Source organism: Zonotrichia leucophrys, unplaced genomic scaffold (assembly GCF_028769735.1).
Source record: "Zonotrichia leucophrys gambelii isolate GWCS_2022_RI unplaced genomic scaffold, RI_Zleu_2.0 Scaffold_137_119922, whole genome shotgun sequence".
Classification (NCBI taxonomy): Eukaryota; Metazoa; Chordata; class Aves; order Passeriformes; family Passerellidae; genus Zonotrichia; species Zonotrichia leucophrys.
The window spans coordinates 30731-55091 of record NW_026992342.1 but is presented as its reverse complement, the minus strand read 5'-3'; the positions used below and the strand labels follow the sequence as shown (position 1 = coordinate 55091).

At 49.8% G+C, this 24361-nt stretch overlaps 2 protein-coding genes across 2 annotated transcripts; both read right to left on the bottom strand.

The window, feature by feature from the left end:
* Positions 1-629: 629 nt before the first annotated feature.
* On the bottom strand, positions 630-1562 carry LOC135460967 (olfactory receptor 14J1-like). Its single transcript, XM_064737948.1, has one exon. The coding sequence runs from the start codon at positions 1560-1562 to the stop codon at positions 630-632; it is 933 nt and encodes a 310-aa protein (XP_064594018.1).
* Positions 1563-22861: 21299 nt separating this feature from the next.
* On the bottom strand, positions 22862-23641 carry LOC135460966 (olfactory receptor 14J1-like; the record flags this gene model as incomplete). The annotated part of the gene is made up of 1 exon (XM_064737947.1): positions 22862-23641. A coding segment is annotated over one exon (780 nt), but the record flags the coding sequence as incomplete, so codon positions are not given.
* Between the last annotated feature and the right edge of the window lie 720 nt (positions 23642-24361).

The window sequence follows — 24361 nt, the reverse complement described above, 5'->3', positions numbered from 1 at the left end:
TGTTTGCCCCCAGCCTGCCCATGGCCAGCCTGGGGCTGCTCACAGGGGTTTTCTGTGCTGACCATTGGCCTGGCCGTGTTCTTGAGAGAGCCTGGGCAAGGAGCCCTTGCCTGAGGCATCAGTGCTGCCCCAGCAGTGCCCGTGGCCTGTCCCTGCTGCAGCCCCGGCACTGCCACCCCCAGGGCTGTGCTTGGCCCCGAGAGCACTGAGGCCCTGCAGCAACACCAGGGCCACCAGGGCAGTGGGGCAGGGCCACGGCAGCAGCACTGGCAACACCAAGTGCTGCTGCTGCTGGGCACAGCTGCTGTGCCAGCACTGATCTGCCCCAGCTCTGCACACAGACATTGCTGCTGCAGCTCCAGAGAAGGCAACAAAAGGGCATCTATGCAGAAAACTTTCCTGAGGACATCCTTTAGTTCATTTACAGCCACTGAGAGGACAGCTCCTCATAGAAATAGCTGTGGGTCACAGTAAAGGAGAAGGAAAGAAAATGAGAATGGCACAAACAATGACATCATTTTATAGAAAATATTTTAAATTAAAAAAAGATAAAAACCTCCAGAAGGAAACCAACAAGAAGTATCAAAGATTAGTTTTATTACAAGTGATTGTCACACACGGCCAGCAGTTTAATGTTTCTGAAAGCATCCAGTCATCAGTGTCCACACTGAAGCCTTGAGCTCCTGGTTCCTCAGGCTGTAGATGAGGGGGTTCAGGGCTGGAGGCACCACCGAGTACAGAACTGACAGGGCCAGATCCAGGGATGGGGAGGAGATGGAGGGGGGCTTCAGGTAAGCAAATGCTGAAGTGCTGACAAACAGGGAAACCACAGCCAAGTGAGGGAGGCAGGTGGAAAAGGCTTTGTACCGTCCCTGCTCAGAGTGGATCCTCAGCACAGCCCTGAAAATCTGTGCATAGGTAACAACAATGAACACAAAACAACCAAATACCAAACACACACTAACTGCAATGAGCCCAAGTTCCCTGAGGTAGGATTTAAAGCAGGAGAGCTTGAGGATCTGTGGCCTTTCACAGAAGAACTGGCCCAGGGCATTGCCATGGCACAGGGGTAGGGAAAATGTATTGGCTGTGTGCAGCAGTGAATAGAGAAAGGCACTGGCCCAGGCAGCTGCTGCCATGTGGGCACAAGCTCTGCTGCCCAGGAGGGTCCCGTAGTGCAGGGGTTTGCAGATGGACACGTAGCGGTCATAGCACATGATGGTCAGGAGGGAAAGCTCTGATCCAATGAAGAACACAAAGAAAAAGAGCTGTGCAGCACATCCAGTGTAGGAGATGTCCCTGGTGTCCCAGAGGGAATTGTGCATGGCTTTGGGGACAGTGGTGCAGATGGAGCCCAGGTCAGTGAGGGCCAGGTTGAGCAGGAAGAAGAACATGGGCGTGTGCAGGTGGTGGCCGCAGGCTACGGCGCTGATGATGAGGCCGTTGCCCAGGAGGGCAGCCAGGGAGATGCCCAGCAAGAGGCAGAAGTGCAGGAACCGCAGCTGCCGCGTGTCTGCCAATGCCAGCAGGAGGAAGTAGCTGATGGAGCTGCTGTTGGACATTTGAGCTGTCTTGGCATGGGGACCTGTAAGAAAAGTAATCATGGAATAGTTGGGTTTGGAGAGGACTTTAAATATCCCAGCACAGCTTGGGGGCACTTTCTCCCCACTACCTGCCCAGGGCTCTGCTGCCTGGAGCTGTCCCTGCCAGCAGCTGCTTCCCTGTGCCCAGGGCTGGGCCCTGCCAGTGCTGCCAGAGCCCAGCCCAGCCCTGGGGGCTCAGCTCTGCCCTGCAGACCCCTCCCAGCTCTGGCACTGCCTAGGGGTTGCTCTGGCTCTGCAGGCTCTTATGGCAACATCAAAAAAACACTGAGGAGGTTGGAATAGTGACACTGATACTGCCTGGGAGGGGCCCTGTGTTGATTTCTGTCACTGCCTGTTTGTTTAGATCAGAGATATTTTTTTTTTTTATTTTCCTCAAGCTGAACAATAATGAATATCTTATGGTCAATTTCCCATTCAGGTAACCCAAAACAATAGATTGAAAATGCAGGACTTCCCTTTCCTGCTGCCCTGCCTTACTATCTCCCTGTATAATCTACTTGGAAATGTTCTTCAGTTAAATGCTGGATGGGAGCAATCCTGAACAATGCAGCATCGTCCCCACACAAGGATAACATTTCCAAGCGTTACCAGCTGTTTCCTCCCACCCAGACCTTGTCCCCCCATGCTGGAAGCAGCTGCCAGGGCTGGCTGAGAGCTGTCCCTGGCAGGCAGCAGAGTCCCTGCCCCAGCACAGCGCCCTGCGCTGCAGGACCCTGGTCTGCACAACAGCCCTGGGCTCCCCTGGCTGCTCTGCACAAGAGACATTCAGAGAATGTACTCACAGGGTCTGCAGGCATTGGGATGTTCCAGCTTTAGGAGATGGCTCCAGGAGCTGCAGCTGCATTGTCCTGCAGCCAGAGGTTCCTGTGCCAAGGGCTGGCAGTGATTGTGCCCCAGGCACTTCTCAGCACCTTCCCAGCCCTGACTGATTGAAGCTCTCTGTGCCTCTGTGCTGTGCCTGGGGTGGCTGCAGGCAGTGCCCCAGCCCTACTGGGCTGGCAGAAGAGCTGCTCATCAAGAGAAATGTGCTTTTTAATCTCTTCTTGGTTACCAGGAGCTGCCTCTGTGCCAGGAGCCCAGCCCAGCTCAGCAGCACAGAGACTGCACAAAGACTTTAATGAGCCTTTGGGGCCCTGTGCTCATGCCCTAACATCAGTCCCTGAGAGGGAGCTGAAGAAACCTCTGCAGAACTCCAAGTCAGAATCCAACTCCAAACTTCCTTGGCTTTTAATGGGTCCCACTAAGGGACACAACTGAGAAAGTGTCCCCAGGCCCCAGGCAGAGCAGAGAACTGGAGGCAGTGATGACAGGTGGGGACAAAGAGAAGCCAAGTCTTGGTGCCCTGGGGCACAGCAGGGTCTGTGCCACCAAGGGCTGTGAGGAGACACCTTGTCCTGAGGCCCTGGGGCCTCCTGGCACAGCCCCAGCCAGGCTGGGCACTGTCAGCCCCTTGTCCTGCCCTCAGCATCCCCCCTAGCCCATATCCCAATGGCCTCAAGGATCTGCTGGAAGGAGTCCCTGGGGAGCCTTGCTCAGGAATGGCCCTGGGGGTTCCTGAATGCTCCCTGTAGGGACTGCAGGTTTTTCAAAGGTCTTTGGGTTTGGCTTTTGCCTTGGAGTCTCTGAGAGCTTTGTGCAATCGTGGCCTCCAATTATCTATGTAATTATTCCTGGAGAGGCTTTGTCAGTAACAACACTCCATGGGGCTCATTAATACTACAGGTACTCCAGTTATTTTAAGGTACTTGGTGTTTCCCTTTTGATACACACTCTGTGAGAGGTTTGTGCAATCATGGCCCCAGTTATCTGCTTTAATGAGTCCCTGGAGAGCTTTGTACTGACACTCAGTGGGGCTCATTAATGCCTTGAGATACTCAAGGTTTTTAAGGTACTTTATGGATTTAAGAATACTTTTAGGTACTTTTAAGAATTTCCTTCCAAAATTGAGTGTCTGAGTGGTTTTTGTGCCATCCTGGCCTCCAATTCTGTTGTCCAATGTGTCCATAAGGATCCTGTGTTGGGTATCTTCCCCCTTTCTGTTTTACAACAAAGATGGAACTGAAAGAATTTTGTAAGACTTTCTAAAAACATCCAAACAAACATGGGACAATTAACAATACAGCAAAACCATTAAGAGAATTAATAGTCCTGTTATAGGAAGACATCATCCAACCCTTTAGTCCCTTGGATATGAAGAGTTTATTGAAGCAGTCTTTGTTTTCCACTTGAAGCTTCTTGAACCCTTCCTTCAGTACCTGAATGCTCTTGTGGATTTTCTCGCTGTGGATGGAGAGGTTCAGCAACACATGCCCTCAGAGTCTCCCACATGCCATGTGCCCAGAGTAAAAACTCTGTCGCTGTTCTGCAAGGTGGCATGTCTGATGGTCTCTGTGTCTGAGAGCAGGCCACTCAATGTGAGGGAGGTAGCATTGGTTTGCTTACTTAACAGACACCCAAGATGGTCTAATTGTCCTAAAGCTTTAGCTGCAGCCACCCAAGGCAGTCCAAATTGGGAGTGCTACCATCCAATACCTGGATTAAAGCTTTCAAAGCCATCTCCTTGATATCATCCAATACTTCTCTGGCGATACCTACTGCTTGATCATCTGGTAGGCTGTGTTGTCTTTCTCCAGCTGGATGGTTGATTGTCAATTCCGCCCTTGCCTCATTATTAGCATAGTCATTGCTATTAGCATAATAAACACTTCCATCCCTCTTCCCACCGGGTGTATTCTGTAAATGACAACAACATAATATATTTTAAATCATAGGTGGTTGAGAAATGTGCTGTAAACATGGCCCTCATTAGGTCATTAAAGCAAGGTAAGTCCTTCCTATGGTCTTTAGACACAAAGATCCTTGATTTCCCTGCAAACCAGTGGCTGATAGCTGAGATTCTGCCCCCTTTTTTCACAACATAACAGAGCAATGAGGAATTTTGAGGCTATTTGCCAGTCTCCTTCCTTAACTGGAGGCATGGTCCAGGGTGGAGAGGGAATGATTGACAGTGAGCGCAGGACCCGCAGTTGTGGGGGTGGAGTCTGGAGCTTTTTTCAGGGCAGAGGCAAAAGTTGTGGTAGCAGGAAGTGAAGGAGCCAAGATGGAGGGAGGGTGGTCAGGCTCCTGAGCCATATTTTGGCTCGTTCTGTCTTGAGTCTCCAGGGCATGATGCTCCAAGACAGCATGGCCATTGCCATCTTGGACCATCATTAAAGATTTGAGAAAGGCAGGTTTAGGGGAGTTCCCGAGTTACGAGTTACCAATGGATTGAGTTTTTAACACATGCTTGCTGGTCAAGTGTGGTGTGGAAGATGGGGAGCACGCAGGGTGCAATGGGGTCCCTTTTAATCAAAAATTGTACAGTTTAACTCCCACTGAGTCCCAAAATTCATTGGTATGGATTTCATCAGCAGAGGCATCTGGAAAATTTTTAATGATCCACCTCATGATTGATTTTAATTTGTTCTTTGAAAATATTTTGTCATGATCAGTGAGAATTAAAGCATCCATATATGCTCCTTTCTGCTTTGAACATCTGGCTGCCCATTTTTCTCTTTCTCTGCCTAATGGGGAAGAGCCACTGGAACACTCCAAATTAATTATGGGACATGGGTGCATACTGTAAAAACACAGTGACTAAATGGGCAATGAACGTCTTGCATTTCCACAAACCCACCTGCAATCCTATGCAGGTGAAACCGTCATTGTCCCTGCTGATCCTGGCCAAGGTCCCTTGAAGCAACGATGAATCTGCCGAGCCTGGCACAATCCAAAATCCCAGGGAGCTCTGACCTATCCATCAGCTAACCCCAGCTGACATGACTGACACAGGGAGCCCTGAATGTCATGGTCCCTGTTTGGGCGCCAAATGTCCCAATGAGGGTGGCTGCAATAAACCTCTCTGGTTCCCTGACTTCAGGGCAAGGGTGGTGAAAATGAAAAGGAGCAGGATCAATGGGGTTGTTTAAAAGGAACTTTAATAACAGGGTGAAAAACAATAAACATGGAGAAGTCCAACACAGTACAAGGGGCAAGACCTAAAACCTGACTCAAGGAGGAAGTAACAACATAGCTCTTGGGGGTAGAAAACTAGATACAATAACATGTAGAAGAAATAAGTAACCAATAAACAGATAGGGGAGTAGAACTTGGCAACTTCGCATAACAACACTAAAGGCTTAGGGGGGACTTCTCAAGCTCACCCTAAGTTAAAAGAATGACTCCTAGGACTTGAAACTCACACCCAGTTCTTCTGGGGTAAAATCTGGCTGACTCTGAGTTACAGCTGGGCTGACTACCACAATGCTGATTTGCACTGGTCCCTTGGGACCATGCAGCCCAACAGAGCCACAATGATGTCCTTGGTTCCACGAGGCTCCACAGTGTCACAATGTCCCTTGGATCCATGGTGCTCTGCAGTGTCACAATGGCCCCTTCATTTCACAAGGCTCCCAAATGTCACATTGGTCTCCATAGGAAGGAAACCACGGAGCCCCATGTTTCAGAAGCTGATGAGTGGCAACCACCAGAGGCCAAGGCAAGCCTGACCTGTCTGTCCAGGTGGGTTTTCTTGGAGCAACCCTTGGATATTTGAAACTATGAATGTGGAATCTTAATTTCAGACATTTGTGCCTGGAGAAGACGGATGTTTTTCTTCCATAAAAAGAAAAGCACAGAGCCCTTTCCAGTGTTTGGAACACAGGTAAGTGCTGGCACTCAGGAATCAAAGTCCAGCCAGACCTGTCTGTCCTGGCAACTTTTGTCTGGCAGTAATCCTTGGATACACAGAAATTTGGAGGTGGAATCTAAGTTTTGGCCATAGATGCCTTGAAAAGATGGACAGTTCTTTTCCATAAAAAGAAAAGCCCAGAGCCCCGGTGATTCCGGGGCAGATGGGAGTGGCCTTCCACATTCCAAGGTCAGTCAGACCTGTCAGGTGACCCCTGAGAGGCCAAGGCAGCCACACCTATTTAATGTTCCCTTGCTTCCACAGGGCCCTGCAGTGTCACAATGGTTCTCTTGCTTCCATGATGCCCTAAGGTGTCATAATGGCCCCTTGGTTATACAAGTCTTTAAGGATCTAAATGGTCTCCATGGTTCCAAAAGCCCCACAGTATCATAAAGATCTATTGGTTCCATGAAGCTCTTTTGTGTCACCATGGTTCCATGGGCTCCAGTGGTACCACAATGATCCCCTTGGCTCCACAAGTTCCCATAGTGTCACAATGGCCCCTTCCCTCCATGAGGCCCTGCAGGGTCACAATGGCCCTTTGGTTCCGTGAGGCCCTGCAGTGTCACAATGGTCACCATCATTCCATGGGGCCTTGCAATGCCACAATTTTCTCCACGGATACACAGTGCCCTGCAGGATCACAATGACCCTTTGGCTCCATGAGGCCCTGAAATGCTACAATTGTCTCTTGGTTCCACAAAGCCCCGTGGCTTCACATTGGCCCCTTGGGACCATGCGGCCCAACAGAACCACAGTGATGTCCTTGGTTCCATGAGGCTCCACAGTGTCACAATGGTCCCTTGGATCCGTGGTTCTCTGCAGTGTCACAATGTTCCCTGCATTACAGAAGACCCCAAAGTGTCACAATGGCCCCCATAGTTCCTCAAGACTCCACAGTGTCATAATGGCCCCTTGGATCCATGGTACTCACAGTGTCACAATGATTCCCTTGGTTCCACAAGTTCCTACAGTGTAACAATGCCCTTTGGCTCCACAGCCCCCCACATTGTCACAATGGTCTCCATAGGAAGGAAACAACCGAGCACCGGGGCAGATGAGAGGCAGTCACCAGAGGCCGAGTCTCGTCACACTTGACTGTATTGGCAGATTTTGTTTGGGAGAAACCCTTGCATATAGGGAATTTTAGAGGTGGAATCCTAATTTCAGGCATAGAAGCCTAGACAAGAAAGAGAGCTCTTTTCCATAGGAAGGAAAGCACAGAGCCCCAGTGCTTCACAGTCAGATGAGAAGTGGCCCTTGACATGTCAAATTCAGTGGGACCTGTCAAACAGCCCCCAGGAGGCCAAAGCAGGCAGACCTGTTCCATGGTTCCTTGATTTCATGGGTCCCCACACTGTCACAGTATTCTCCTTGATTCCACGAAGTCTTGCAGTGTCACAAAGGCTTCTTGGTTTCATGAGCCCCAACAGAGTCACAGGGTTCCCTTGGCTCCATGCGGTCCCATTGTGACACAATGGTTCCTTGTTTCTATGGGACCCAGTGTTTGATTTTTGACCCTTGCATCCATACTGCCCCTGAGTTGCACAATGGTCTCCTTGATTCCATGAGGCACCATGAGGTCACAACTGACCCTTGATTCCATGAGGTTCTGTACTGTCATCGTGGTTGCTGTCAGAGGCTGGATGAGATTGATGTCCTGAGACACCTTGGGATGCTCGGAATGCCCATGTGGGGCCAGGGCCGGGTCAGGCCTTGGTTTGTGGTGGGACAGAGCCCCGCCCCCAGCCCTGGCCTGGCAGAGCTGTCAGTCACACAGTACGGGCAGTGCTAACATAGATCTGATTGGCTGAGCTGTCAATCAATCACACACCAGCAGCTGGTGCCTACCATGGCTCTGATTGGACATGCAACTGGCAGTCCCACCCCAGGGGCGGGCTCATGAAGGCCCAGGAGGTTAAAAGCCAGGGCACGGGGATCTGGATCCTGCCTTCTCCTGGGGTTTGTCTCTTCGCGATGCTGGAACCCCAGCAGTTGGTACCTAAGTGCGTGTTGTTCTATGGATCTTCTGTCTTTCTGTTGTTCTCTCTTTCTCCTCCTTCTAATCCTACTTACCTGGAACATTTTTGGGCAACTTGACATATTAAGGGTTAAGGGATTTTATGTTAAATGTGTGGGAATCCAAGGCACAGGGAATAGTTCTCTGTCTGCTCTGAGGGGTCCTGACCCCCAGAGAAACACTGCCTTTCAGCTTCATCCATGGAGAGGACTTCCAAGACTTTGAGATAGATTAGAATTTACCAAAGTGTGAAATAGGTAATAGAGAGTACTATACTATGTTCCTTGGGTGAGAAATTTAGGTTTTGGGGTTATTAGTATGGTGTAGATAGGAAGCAAGATGGAGGAATTGGGGTGTAGTCCCTGTCTTCTTCATCTGCTCTATTTTCTACACTGTTGGTAGCACAAGGTGATTGGTCAAGGAAAGCACAGTGCAGAGGTTATGTGGACAGTCAAGGGATGAGTTATTGGTAGATAAGTAGAAATAATGCACCTTTCAAGTGTTTATTGGATGAGACAATGTTAAAAGAGCTTGAAACTGTATATGTTTTGGGGCCATTTTGCAGTGCTTTTCCAGTGCGCTGAGCCTGATGTGCACAGCATGCAAAACATTAGATATGATAAGTATAAACAAAAAGCTGAAGACTGAAAAAGTCCTGTGCATCTCTTTTTACCTGGCACAGAACTGCTACAGGAGGGATTCCCCCATCCAGGGACCCCCAAGAAAGGCCCAACAAAAAACAAGCATCAATAATGGTGTTATCTGAGTGGATTTTTGAGGAAACACTTGGCTGACAATGTTTGGAATAAGTTGGCTTTTTTCCATAAAATTGTTTACTGAAAGGTGTTGTCTTAATTGGCCAATCATGTGAAATGTGTTGATTAAAGGACCAGTGAGGTCCACCTGTAGCAAACCAAGGTATAAAAGAAGAGGATTGAAAAAACAGGTGGCTTTTAGCCCTTAGCCTTCTGATCTGAGTCTGTGTCATCTCTGATTCAATGGTGACGTTTGGGCATCTATGGGAGCTATTGGGAATCCTTTCTGCATGTTGTGACCCAACAGGGGTTTCCCTAATAAATTTTGCCTGAAGGTCTCACTGTTCCCATGACATGAACTCCTGTGAGTGTCTGGCACATCCCAGCTCTTTGGCAGCCTGGGGACTCCTGGGATGTCACCGTGGAGCCCCCATGAGTGTCTGTGACAGATCGGTGCCTTTGCAGCCCAAGGTCCCCTGGGATGTCACCATGGAATGGCTGTGACTGCCTCTGACCACACGGCCCTTTACAGTCCCCAGAAATGCCTGGCAGGTCTCCATGGAGCCCCTGTCTGTGCCTGTGACATTCCAGATTTGGAACAGCCAGGAGACTCTTGGAACATCCCCATGGAACCTCTCTGAGGACCTCTGACAAATCTGACCCTTAGCGGGCAACCATCACCAGCCCCCCTGTTGCTATGGTTAGTTTCCATGGCAATCATCACCAGCCCCCTGTTGCTGTGGTGAGTCCATTGGCAGCTCCATGGAGACCCCTTGCCAGGGGTGGTTGCCACAGACACCAGCATTGATTGTCAGCCATGAGGAGTCTTGATTTTCATATCTGTTCCAAATGCATTAGAAGGTGTTGGGGGCCAATGTAAATTGGACATTGCTGATATCAACCAAAACTGGAAAAGACAACTAAATAGGACAAAACAGTTCTCTCTTCATTGTTTTCAATATGGTATATTCATTTTGAATACACTTCTGAAATGTGACTAATTATCCACAAAAGAATTGAAAACTTGAATGATTCCTGGAGACTTGTCTTGTTTGGGTATTTTGAACAAATATTTATGAGCTTTTCTAACTGAATTCCTGAACTGAGAGGCTCAAGAACAAAGAGGCCTCTGGAGCAGTAAAATTCATCATCGTCCTCCAAATGGTTGAAGATCCATCCCCATCAGAGCAGCAATGAACAGAAATGGGCACAGCTTTGTAGCTCCCCCAGCTTTGGCATGGGCCCTGAGCCTGGAGCAGGAGCAGCTGTTGAAGGCCCTAGGGCCGAGGCTCTTGTGCTGCCCTGGGGAGATGGGATGGCAGCAGGGGCTGCAGAGCTCTCAGCACCTCAGGCAGAGGGAAGCAGAGCAGCCAGGGAGCCTCCTTTGGCCTTGGCCAAGCCCCTTCCCCGATGACTGGGGCTGAGTCCTGTGGCAGCTGCAGCTGCTGCTGTGCCCTTGCCAGGGGCTGAGGCCATTGTGGCAGTGCCCAGAGCAGCCTGGCCTGAGCAGAGCTGTGGGGCCAGAGCTGGCTGGGCTGGGGAGAGGCCCTTGGTGCTGCCCAGAGCTCAGGGCAGCTGGCAGAGCTTGCAGGGAGCTGGGCTGGGCTCAGAGAGCCTGGCCCAGAAACCATCAGTGTCCATCTCAGCCTGGCTGAGCGTGCAGGGGCAGGACTCAGGCCAGGCCTTGTGGGGCAGGGCCAGCGCCTGTGCAAGGCATTGCAAACAGGCAAGTGGCCCAGAGAGGAGGCTGCTCTGTGTCCTTGGTGGCATGGACAGAGCAGGAAGGGGGCCCAGGACATTTTTCAGTGCCAGCCTCTGTGCCCAGCCCTTGGCAGCCCTGGCTGCTGAGCCCAGCTTTGGCCTGGGCTGAGTTTGGCTGTGGCCCAGCTCCATCCTCCTGTGGGGTTCAGGGCCATTTCCCGGCCATGGCCAGCTCTGGCTGCCTCTCTGCTGGCCCAGAGGCTGGCAGAGCCTGGGGCAGGGCTGTCTGTGCAGCCCCACAGGTGCCAGGGGCTCTGCAGGAGCTGGCAGAGGCTGCCCAGCAGGGAGGCCATGGGGCACACCTCAGGGCACAAGTGGCACATCCTGTTCATGGGCACACAACTGATGTCGGCCCGGAAAGGGGCACTGGTTTTAACACCACTGGTCTCATAATATACAAGCATATTTTTATTATCTAGGTCATTTAAATACTTTTAAGAAATGGCAAATTTTCCCCGCCAGGAACAGGAATTTCCTGGATCTAGTGGATCCTTTTAGTGATGGCAGGAGAAGAAATACTGATCTTCCCCTCTGCCTTTGCCATCAATATTCAGTCTAATATTTCGTGACACTCCTTCTTTCAGATGTTTCCAGGTCTCCTGGATAAATGGCCATGTCGAAGGACATCTCTTCACTTGACCAGCTGGATCTATTTCCCTTCCATTTCTCTCAGATTTCCTCCTCCAGATGCTTTCTGGTCATTTGAGTGCCTCGCAACTGACTGGGTTCATGCTTTGAACTTCAGGACGTTCCTCAATATTTCTGAAATTGAAATAAATATCACATTACTCAAAATCCTAATTAAATTTATAACTATACTAGAATTACCTTTTCCTATGTCTTTGTCTAAAACTCTTCCTATACAGAAATCCCTGGGGGATGGTGGACATGTCAGAGGCTGCTGAGACATCACAGAGAGCTGAGGGAAAGCTGTGATGGTTATTAAACTGTTCTAATGTTCAACTTGTGGTTGTTGGCAATAAACCTTTCTGTGCCTCTGAGTGTCACCAGGCCCTGAGCCCAAAGGACACAAACCTGATGAGTTGTGGTTCCCACTGCAGGGGCTGCACTTGGACCTTGGCTCTGCACAGGAGAGCTCTTCATCCCCTTTCTCTCTTTTCCTCCCTCTGGGCATGGAGGGAGCTCCTGACATCAGCGTGTGACTCGTGTGTGCAAAGAGCAAATCTGGGCAGAATTGGGACAGGGAGGGTTTGGGGGGAACCTTGGGATCTGTGCTGGGCACAGAAGTTGTTTTCCATTGCTCCACAGAGAATGTCTGCTGTGGAAAGTGGATTTAATATCCAGCAGAGGAATGACTTTTGCATTTGATGGAGCTGTGCCTTCCCTTGGCTTTGTTGGCTGACAAGAAATGAACATCCCTCTGTGTCTCAGGCAGCTCCTTCTCCAAGGATTGGAGATTTGATTGATTTTGATTGATTGATTGTCAGCTATAGAGTGTCTTGATTTTCATATCTATTCAAACTGCATGAGGAGGTACTTGGATTCTGTGTCAACTGGACATTGTTATTAACAAAGAAAAAAAAAATGGAAACAGGACCTAAAAAATGTTTTCTCAGTGTCTTTTTAAATAGAACATATTCAGTTGAATGCACTTTTGAAATCTCTGTCAGTAACTACCAAGGATTAGGAAACTGAAATAAAATTATTCCCAGAGGCTTTGGTTGTTAAGGTGTTCTGAATGTTAATGAGCCCTGGGACATTGAATTCCTGCACTCAAGAGCTGAAGGCTGATCAAGCCTCTGGAGCAGGAAAATTCAGCAGCAGCCTCCAAGGTGCTGAGGATGTCAGCAGCCCCCACTGAGGCCAGCCCTGCCCAGAGACCGTGGGGGAATGGGCAGACAAGGAGAGCGTCCCTGGGGCTGGGGCAGCACAACTCAGAGGCACCAGCGGGTCCAGCTGGGCAATGGAGTGTGGAATGTGGCTGGGAAAGCCCTGCCTGGGCTGGGCCAAGCAGGACACACAAGCCCTGACCCTAAACGCCAAACAATTCTCTCAAGGAGACATTTAAAAAGAATCACAATTACTTGTGTACTGTGAGTTGGAATCCCTAGAGATATACGAACTGGAGATTCTCAGGAACTCAAAACAACAAAACAGCTTTACTGGCAACTTTGGAAATTCAGATAAACTTTGGCAAGATGTTTTTTATGACCTGTAGTGTTTTGTTTGTTAATTATAGATCTTTCTAATCTTGAGATTTCTTAATTAATGTACTGATGAGTATGTTGGGTTTCAGTGCTGGTTAATTGTTTATGTATTTATCTTGTTGTGAGATAGAATTACAAAAAAGGTACAGTAGGCTTAAAATTTTAAAAGGGTATAAATAAAAATTTATTAAAAGTAAAATTAAATAAAAGTTAGCAAGAATTAAAATAAATTTTTTCGAGTACTTTTTTTTTCTTCACATCTTTTTCATTTTACTGAAAATGTAAAGAAACTAAACTGAACATTTCTAGTCAGGTCACTATTTCTAGAATCAACTTTTTTAGTTTACTGTGGGGAGAAGTTTTTCCTTTTAAGGTTATGGAGATGTTTTTACAAGAGGAAAAAATAGGTTGTTTTTTGTTCTTAGTTTTGTCATGGATAACAGTTGTCTGGGGATCTTTGTTATTGTGATGTTTTTTTATTGCTACAGGCTTTTTTACAGTTTGTTGATGGGTCATGTCACCTTAAGGGGTATTGTTTTAAAGATGAGCTGTTTAAAAGTAAAAGATTTTATTACTTTCTCTTAAAATTATTTTTATCTCTGACAATAGAGATCTTCTCTTGGGGATACTGGATTACAGTTTTTTCCCCCTGTTTAAACTTTTTGTAAAATTACAGTTATTTTAACATTTATTTATTTAACATGCAGGTTTTTCTTTGATTAATTTGAAATATTTTGATTAATTTGAATTTTTTTATAGTTTTATGTGTTATAAAGAAAAAGAGTTTTTTCTATATAGTTTATAAGAAGATTTTAGTTTTAAGATTAAGGTATTTTTTCTTCTTTATTGGGGGAGGGATTTAACTTTTTACTGACTTTTATGGTTTTATTGGGTTTTTAATATATATATATATTTTTTTTTTTTTTTTAGTTGAGGGAGGATTGAAGTATTGAAAGTATTTACACCTGACCCGCTGATAACTTGTGGGGGAAGTTGTGGTTGAGTTGTATTAGGATTGCTTTTATGACTGCTTTGGGGCTTTTTATTGTTTTTAATATTAGTTGTAGGGTTATTTTGTATGGGTTGTAGGTTGTAGGAGTTTTTAGTTTTAATTGTGTTGGGGGAGGGGACTTGATGGTAAGATTTTAATTGCTGTGGCCAGCTTTGTTCTGGTTGGGGTTTTGTAGCCTCTTTTGTTTTCCTGTTTGGGAGTTGTTGGGGTTTGGTTTGGTTAGAATGGGGGCTGATGGGGGAGGTGGCCTGCGGATGGGGGAAGGGGCTCGGCCCATGGCAGGGTTGCTTGGTTTGGTTTGGTTTGGTTTGGTTTGGTTTGGTTGGGTTTGGTTTGGTTTGGTTTGGTTTGGTTTGGTTTGGTTTGGTTTGGTTTGGTTTGGTTGAGATCAGGGCCAGGGCCAGGGCCCACTGCTTCTTTGTTGACTGGAAAAAAAAGAGGAGGTTCCTGAGTTTTTCATTTTTTCACAGAGGCGTGTTCAATATCTCAGTGTTTTAACAGATTGTCAGTTACACAAAAAGTTTTGTATTACTTTTTAAAATTCTTCTCATGTCAAACTACAACAGATATTCAATCAACAAAAAGCATTTCTCAAAGCATTGACTTGAGCCATTCAACTTCACAAACTCTAAGCCTGCTCAATTTCATGTTAATCAAAATTTGCAGGAGCACAGAAACAGAAGAAGAAGACACAGAAAGAGAGCAAGGCAAAAAAGATACAGAGGAGCACACACAGCTACCAACTCCTGGATTCCAGCACTGTTCAAATGGAAATTCCAAGAGGAGGTATGGTCAAGATGTGTGCTTGCCTTGTGGTCAGCCTTCTATACCCCTTGGTCTTCCTGGGCCCTTCCCCCAGATGGGACTTGGGCTCATTTGGTCCCTCAGGAGCTGTGCTGGGGCTGCAGAGGTGGCTGTGGAGCATTGCCTGTGCTGTGCCAGGGACTGGCAGAAACTGCTGGGCTGGGATAGAGGCTCTGGGGCGATTTGGGTTCCAGGGCAGGGCAGGGCTGGGGTTCCAGGGCCGGGCAAGGCTGGACCTGCCCCTTCCTCCCCCCCCACACAAAATATTTCTAACCAACAATCTCCTGCAGTCTGTCACAAGAGGGAATGTTGGAGTTGGAAATCCTAAATTTGGGCATGGGCACCTGGAGGAGAAGGACAATTCTTTTCCATAGGAATAAACGTCCCAGTTCTCAGTTATTTCTGGTTTGATTGCCTGGATTCTGTTTGGTTTTGTTGTTGCTTTGTTTCCCTGGTGTGCCTGAAGTGACCAGTCAGGAGCAGAGTGACTCTTGCCAAGGATCTTTGTGCGGCTGTCCCTTAATATTAAATCTGGTTTTTGCTGATCCCTTGCTGGGGATTTTTTCAGCGCTCTCAAGGCCTCGTTCGTAACAGGGTGAAGGAGCCCTGGCCCAGGCTCTGGCCCTGGGGGACACGGGGACGCTGCCGGGGGGTCCCTGTCCCCCTGTGCCACCCCCAGGGCCCCGGCCCCCCGTCCCCGTGTCAGGCTCTGGGGTCGATCTCGTGGAACGTCCTCTGGGGGGGGCTGCGGGGCCGGGGGCGGGGGGACCCGGGGGGACAGGGGACCCCGCTGTGCATGAGCAGGGTTGGACTGCTCTGGGGGGAACTGTGACGGGGACTGGGCAGAGTGACCTCCCAGTGACCTCACACTGCCCTGTGATGTCACACTGCAGCTCTGTGACCTCACACAGCCCCTGGAATGTGACACAGCTCCTGTGATATCACACAGCTGTCTCTTTGATATCATACTACCCTTGTGACATCACAACACCCCCTTTGATGTCACATGGATTTATCTGTGATGCCACACTGCCCCTGTGATGTCACAAAGCCTCCAGAGATGACACAAAGCCCATGTGATGTCACAGAGCCAACTCTATGATGTCACCATGTGATGTCATACAGTGCTGCAACGTCACAAAGTCACCATGTGATGTCACTCTCTATTCTCTGATGTTGCAGTCTGCTCTATGATGTTACAAAACTACCTTGTGATGTCACAACCCACTCTCTGATGCCACAGAGCCACCCTCTATGATGGCAGAGTCTGCTCTATGGCCTCACACCCTACTTTGTGCCATCACAGTCAGCTCTGTGATCTCACAAAACCCTCAAGAACTCAGGTACAATGAGACACTGAAGTTTCTTATACTTTGAAGAGATCCTTGTCAGGGACACAACTAACAAAATGTCCCCATGTTCCAATCCAAGCAGAACACTGGAGGCAGTGATGACAGCTGGGGACAAACAAGGCAAAGGTGTCTCTGGGGCTGAGCAAAGCTGGATATGTTTGAGGAATGCAAAGGGCCAAGGCCTGAGCCCCAGCCCCTGGCCAGGCAGATCCTGTCCCTGCCTCCTTGCTCATGGCTCATTCCGGGATGGGCACTGGCATGTGGGGATGTGCAATGGCAAGGGCAGGAGCATGGGGCGGCCCCTGCCAGGCTGCTGAGCAGGGACAAGGAGGCAATGAGGCCCCAGGCCTGCAAGGGTCACTTGTCTCCTGCTCCTGCCTCAGGCCCAGGCCCAGCAGCCATGGCCAAAGTGCTGCCCAAGGTGGCTCTGGCAGGGCTGTCTTGCAGCTGCTGCCCATCCCTGTGCCCTGTGCAGCCCAGGCTGTCCCACGGTGTCCCTGCCCTGCGCCTCTGTCCCTGCAGGCTGTCGGCATCCCCCGGCTGCCCCACCTGGCTGGGCCCTTCCTTTGCTGACAGCTCTGCCTCCTGCCTGCCTCTGCCTGCCCACACAAAGCCTTGGGCTGATACCAAAAGGGTTCATTCCATTTTTACTGTGCCTGTGAACTTTCAGCACAGAAACAAGGCATTCAGGGGCTCCTTTCCAACAGGAATGGTTGGAAGAGAAGACGACATCTGGCTCAAGAATGCAGTGAATAGAAAAAGCAAGGACTGAATCAGGGAACTGGGGATAGGTTTTATGGAAATAGATACATCTTATATATATATGTAGTGACTGTATATAAGTGATACAGTGGTAGAATCATGTGTCTATGTAACGAGTTATCACCCGCTGGATCTCAGGCCTGAATAAATGATGCTCTCTTAAACACCAAATGAGTGTTAAGGAGCCATATTCTGATATTGTGGACATTCGGTGACAGCAGAGGCTGACGGAACCAAGGATCCAACTGTGACACTTGGAACCTCGTGGAACAAAGGGTCCCTTGTGATGCAGTGGAACCCCATGGAAGCAAGAGTCCATTGTATCAGAGCAAGACCTCATACAACCCAGGAGACCATTGCTGACCGTATGGAAGTTCATAGAGCCATGGGATCATTGTGAGAGTTTGGGGCTGCATGGAACCAATGGTCCATTGTGCCACTGCAGAACCTTCTGGAATCAAGGTGGTCATGTTATGCTATGGAACCTCATGGAACAAAGGATCCAGGGTGACACTGTGGAACTCAGATAATTGTTGACAGTGTGAAAGCTCATGGAACCAAGGCTCCATTGTGACACAGCAAGGCCTCCTGGAACCAAGGGTCCATTGTGCCTCTGTGAGGCTTCCCAGAACCAAGAAGACCATTTGGACACTGTGAGGCCTCATGGAACCACCTGGCACTGTGATACAGCGGGGCCACATGGAGCCATGGGGCCACTGAGACACTGAGGAACCTCATGGAACCATAGGTCCATTGTTACACTAAGGGACCACTGCGGAACCACTGGGACCATGGTGACACCGTGGTGCTCCATGGAACCAAGGGGCCATTCTGATTCTGCTTTGCCTCATGGAGCCAAGGGGCCACCGTGACACTGCAGGGCCTCGTGGAACTAAGGCAGCCTTGTGACACTGCAGGGCCTCATGGAATCAAGGGGTCACAGTGACACTGTGGGGCTCCATGGGACAAAGGGGCCATTCTGACACTATGGAACCAAGGAGACCATTGCTCTGCTGCAGGACACCATGGAACCATGGAGGCCATTGTGACACAGCAAGGCCTCATGGAACCATGGAGACCATTATGACACAAGGGGCCTCATGTAATCAAGGGCCCATTGTGACACAGCAAAGCCTCATGGAACCATGGTTCTCAAATGGGGCCACATGGAACCAAGGGGCCATTGTAGCACAACAAGGCCTCATTGAACCAAGGGCACAGTAGTGACACTGTGGGGCTACAAGGGACCAAGGGGGGATTCTTATAGTGCAGAACCAAGGTGACCATTGTGACACTGAGGGGCATCATGGAACCAAAAGTCCAGTTTGACACAGGAGGGCCTCATGGAACCATGGAGGCCATTTCTACACTTTGAGGCCTTGTGAAACCAAAGGGCCATTGTGGCACTTTGTGTCTCCATGGAATGAAGGAGTCCGTTGGGACACTATGAAGCCCTGTTGGGCCAAAGGCAATTGTAGCACTGTGTGGCACCACGGAACCAAGGGACCACTGCAACACTACAGAGCCCCATGGAACTAAGGATTGTTGGAACAGTGTGGGACTCATGGATCCATAATTTCATTGTGACTTTGCGCGGCCTCATGGAATTAAGGGGGGACAATTGTGATGCTGTGGGGCCCAATGGAAGCAAGGGGCCAGTGTGACCCAGCTGGGCCTCATGCAGCCAGGGGGCCACTGGGATCCTGAGGAACCCAAAAGAACCAATGGGCCATTTTGACATTCTGCAGCTGTTGAGACCCTGAGAGGCATCCCCTGGGTTAGGGAGACACAAGAAGCTTCCCTCAAAAGCTGTTCAACTCCATTGGCTCCTTCCCCTTGTTCTGTGTCACTCAGCCACTCCCTCCCTGTTCCTCCATTGGCCCCATCTTTGTACTGCCCCCATGGCACTGATCAGCCCCTTCCTCTGGAGATACAGAAACCTGGACTCCCCCCAGGAGTCCTGCCTTGTGACCCTGAACATCTCACTGCACGGCTGAATTAAACATCTGTGCATTCCATGCAAAGGCCCTTTTTGCTTCCCTACCCTTGGCTTTATTGGCAGCTATTCCACCTGCAACAATGGTCCATTATGGCACTGTGGATCCAAGGACACCATGGTGACACTGTGGGACCTCATAGATCCAAGTGGCCATTATGACACAGCAGGGCCTCATTGGAACAAACAAACCATTGCTGACACTATAGAAACTCATGGAACCAAGGGGCCGTGGGGACACAGCAGGGCCACATGGAACCCAGGAAACCAGTGACATTTAGGGACCTCGTAGAACCAGGGTCCGTTATGACACTGCAGAAACAAGGAGACCATTGTTGATGCTATGGAAGCTCACAGAACCAAGCAGCCATTGTGACACTCCAGGGCCTCGTGGAACCACGCAGACCATGGTGACACCACAGAACCTCATGGCACTGAGGGTTTATTGTGACACAGCAGGGGCCATGGAGCCAATTGTCCATTGTGACAATGTGGATCTGAGGAGACCATGGTGACACCATGGAAGCTCCTGGAACCAAGGGGCCATTGTTTCAGTCCAGAACCAAGGAGATTATTGTGACATCATGGAACCTTGTGGAGCCAAGGAGACCATTGTGACATCATGGAACCTCGTGGAACCAAGGGGCCATTGTGACACTGTGGGGCCCCATAGAACCAAATATTCATGGTGACTCAGCGGGGCTGCTTGTGACCAATTGTCCATTGTGACACTGCAGATTCAAGAGACCAGGGTGACACTCTGGCAGTTTATGGAACCAAGGGGCTGTTGTGACACACCAAGGCCTGGTGGAACCAAGGAGAGCATTGTGGCAGTGCAGAACCAAGGAAGCCATTTTGACAGTACGGAACCCAATGGAACCAATGATCCATTGTTCTACAGCAGGGCCTCATGGAACCAAGGGGCCATTGTGAAACTGTGGGGCATAAGGGAGTCAAGGACACCACTGATACTGAAACCCACTGGATAGAAACTTGTGAACACAGTTTGGAGTATTTGAAAGCAGGTATTCTTTTTTACAGTATGGTGGTCACTTGGGCCATTCTTCCTCCATTGGAGTGCATTAAGCATTGATTGAACAGAGTTTTTATCACACGCACTGATTATGTATCCATTAGCTCTCAGTTCCTTTGAGTTTATTTGACATAGTTGAACCCCCTTATCACAAATCTTTTTATGGTTCTTTGGGTTTTGTGGTTTTCTTTGGGTTTGTCTTCAACATCCAGTGTCCCTTTTAGGTGGCTGTTCCTTGATCCCCCCTTTTGAGTAAGGGCAACATTATTGTTCTGCATAACTTCTGCTTTGTCAGCCTTGCAGAGCTGAGCTGGCATCCTGCTTGCATTTTGTGTGACTTCTGTTTGCCAGAGGTACATCCTCAATCAGTTTCTCCAAGGCTGTTCTGTTCTACTGTCCTTGACAAGAGTAAATGTTGTTCTGTTCTCCTGTCCTTGTCTGAGTGTTTGCCCCACATGAGGCGTCTGCAACCCCCCCAACCTATGGGCCTGGGGTGGGCAAGTGTTCCTGGCGACAGGGATGGGACAGCTGGGCTGGACTGACCCAAGGGATGTTCCATTCCATGTCACACCATGATCAGCAATCAACTGAGAAAAGTGGGGGGACAAGAGAAATAGGTGATTAATTTATTTTTTGAGATGTTTTTCTTTCAAAACAGCACCTACAGATACAGTCCTGTCCTGCCACAAGGTGGTCAAACATTTTCTTCTGGTAGGAGATTTCCTGTGAACTTGCTTTTCTTCTCTCTGTGGCCTTTTTTCTTTTTGTGGTTGTTTTGTTTGTGAGGTTTTTGTGTTGTTGTGGGTGGATCTTGTTTTGGGGTTTTTGATTAGATTTGGGGGTTTTAGTTTTTGGTTGGATTTGGGTTTTTCCCTATTGAATTGCCTTTCTTCTGATGCATGAGTTTTTCTGCCCTTTCTTGTGGCTTGCTTGGCACCTGATGGCAAGATACATTTACCCAACTCAGTCATCTTGCCCAATTACATTTTGCAGTCACCATTAACTAGATGAGTTCAGTCACAGACTCCCTGCAATTTGGCAGCATCCACAAAGGAATTGAAAGTACATCTCATGCCATTTTAGAGACAATAGAAATATTCCACAGTGGTGGCCAAGGGCTGGTCACTGAGGGATGTCACCTGCGCGTAGCTGCCATAGATGACATTTGACCCTCATTGTTCTTTCAGCCAAATTCCTACCCAGTCCATGTTCCACTCCTTCAGCCCAGCTCTCTCCAGTCTTGCTGTGAGGAGACCACAGCAGACCCTGTCCCAGGCCTGGCTGAAGTCTGGGCACACAACATCCCCTTCTTTTCCCTCCCACGTGGGTTCTGCAGTCCATGCTCTGTCCTGCCAGTGCCTGGAATGTCTGCAGGAGGATTTGCCACATCCCCTTCCCTGCTGAGCCTGACCAGGCTGTGACTCTCCCAGTCCCCCTCCCTGTCCTCTTTGCAGACTGGTTCCACGTCTGTCCTTCCCAAATGCCCAGGACCCTCTGGGATGGCTCTGGCCTTTCCAAGGGGTTTGAGAGAGGTCCCACAGTGACACTGCCCAGCCTTCTCAACAGCCCTGATACCAAAGGCCTTTTCCACCTCCCTCAGTTCCAGGTCAGTGCCCAGAACACAGCACAGCCATGTCCAGGTCCTTGGGCTGGTTCAGAAGGGAGGCAGCTCTGATTTCTCCCCACAGACCCTCACTCTATCCAATGTCTATCTGTGCAGTCCATGGCTGCCCTGAGCATTTTTTCCTGGAGCCTCCCTGCCTGGGATATTTCTCTCTGTGCAGTCCTAACCACAACCCAGCAAACAATCCAGGTGTTTTCCCAGAGGACGTTACTCTCAGAGTGAAGTGGCCTCAAGGCCCTGTTTGTGCCACTGGAATTGTGCCACCCCTGGGTGCTGCTGATGGTGTTTGTGCTCACTGGGGTTCATCTCCCCACCCACACACGATGCACTGCTGAGATCTCCTCAGCACAGAGCAAACATGGCCTGCTGGCCTGGTCACTTGGTGTCCCTCCGTGCAGGGACAAACAGCCTCCTGCAGGTGGGGAGAGGTCAGTGCTGGCAATGGTGGTTGCAGGGGCTGGTGTGGGACAATTGCCCTGGGGCACCTTCCCAGGCTGCCCCAGAACAAAGACACAGCCCAGGCCCTGCTCTGCTGCTGCCTCAGGTCCATGCCAGGAGCTCTGGCTGTGCCAGGACACTGCTGTGAGCCCCCCCTGCACACTCCCCCCCTGCCCCAGGCACTGGGCTCTGCTGTGCCAGGGCATTCCTGGAGCACATTGCTGACAGAGCTCTGGAGGGGAGCAAAGCCTCCCTGCCCTGCCCTCAGGAGATGCCCTTTGCTGCTGGAGCTGCTGTGCTGGAGCCCAGCTGTGTCCCAGCAGTGCCCATGGCCTGGCCCTGCCTGTGGCCACAGCAGGGACACGCAGCAGGACAGTGACCAAGCTGCCAGAGCACTCCGGCCTTACAGCCACAGCAGGGCTGGCAAGGACAGGTGGGAGTTGGGCAGAGCAGATGTGGGAAGAGCCAGGGCCATTGTCCCTGGCTGTGCTGCTGTTGTGGGAGTCTCTTCCCTACCCCTCTGCTCACAGGCACTGCCCCTGCAGGGACAGAGAAGGGCTGAGGAAGAATCCTGGGCACACAGGTCAGGGCAAGCACTTGTTTTTATTTAAATCTCAAGGGAAAAAGCCTCTTGCAAGTCTTCATATTTCAAAAGAAGGTATATAATAATGTAGAAATGCTAAGTGCAATACTGCAGTATTTTGTAAAAAACAGAACAATAGTAGAAAAAATTTACCAAATAAAAATAGAGATATAGGGGAAAAAGATGAGATTCTAAAGAGTTACATTCTGAAGGCTCTGCATCAGAAAATGGTTCTGAAATGCTTCTGAAAATACAGTCTCATCAATTTTCTCAGGGCATCCTTGAGCTCCTGGTTCCTCAGGCTGTAGATGAGGGGGTTCAGGGCTGGAGGCACCACCAAGTACAGAACTGACAGGGCCAGATCCAGGGATGGGGAGGACATGGAGGGGGGCTTCAGGTAGGCTAAAAATCCAGTGCTGAGGAACAGGGAGACCACAGCTAGGTGAGGGAGGCAGGTGGAAAAGGCTTTGTGCTGTCCCTGCTCAGAGGGGATCCTCAGCACAGCCCTGAAGATCTGCACATAGGAGAAAACAATGAACACAAAACAACTGAAATTGAAACACACAGTGACAGCACTGATCCCAAGTTCCCTGAGGTAGGATTTGGAGCAGGAGAGCTTGAGGATCTGGGGCACCTCACAGAAGAACTGGCCCAGGGCATTGCCATGGCACAGGGGCAGGGAAAATGTATTGGCCGTGTGCAGCAGAGCATTGAGAAAGGCACTGGCCCAGGCAGCTGCTGCCATGTGGGCACAAGCTCTGCTGCCCAGGAGGGTCCCATAGTGCAGGGGTTTGCAGATGGACATGTAGCGGTCATAGCACATGATGGTCAGGAGGTAATACTCTGATCCAATGAAGAACAGAAAGAAAAAGAGCTGAGCAGCACATCCAGTGTAGGAGATGTCCCTGGTGTCCCAGAGGGAATTGTGCATGGCTTTGGGGACAGTGGTGCAGATGGAGCCCAGGTCGCTGAGGGCCAGGTTGAGCAGGAAGAAGAACATGGGCGTGTGCAGGTGGTGGCCGCAGGCTACGGCGCTGATGATGAGGCCGTTGCCCAGGAGGGCAGCCAGGGAGGTGCCCAGCAAGAGGCAGAAGTGCAGGAGCTGAAGCTGTCCCGTGTCTGCCAATGCCAGCAGGAGGAAGTGCCTGATAGAGCTGCTGTTGGACATTTACTGTGCCTTGGCATGGGGATCTGTAAAAAACAGTAACCATTGGATAATTGGGTTTGGAGAGGACTTTAAATATCTCAGCACAGCTTGGGGGCACTTTCTCCCCACTGCCTGCCCAGGGCTCTTCTGCCTGGAGCTGTGCCTGCCAGCAGCTGCTTCCCTGTGCCCAGTGCTGGGCCCTGCCAGTGCTGCCAGAGCCCAGCCCAGCCCTGGGGGCTCAGCTCTACCCTGCAGACCCCTCCCAACTCAGGCACTGCCCAGGGGCACCTCTGGCTCTGTAGGGTCTGATGGCAACGTAAGATCAACCCTGAGGACGCTGGAAAAGCAACACTGATGCTGTCTGTGAGGGGCCCTCTGTTGATCTCTGTAACAGCCCAGTTTATTCAGATCTATGAGAATTTTTTTGTTTATTTTTCTCAGCCTTAAGAGAGAGATTAATATCTGTGGGCAGTTTCCCACCTAGGCAGCCCAGAGCAGTAGATTCAAAAAGCAGATTTTCCCCTTTTATGCAACCCCTGCCTTGCTAAGCTCCCTGTATAATCTACTTGGAAA

Coding starts and splice junctions, on each gene's coding strand:
- LOC135460967 (XM_064737948.1), bottom strand. CDS start 1,562: ATGTCCAACAGCAGCTCCATCAGCTACTTCCTCCTGCTGGCATTGGCA.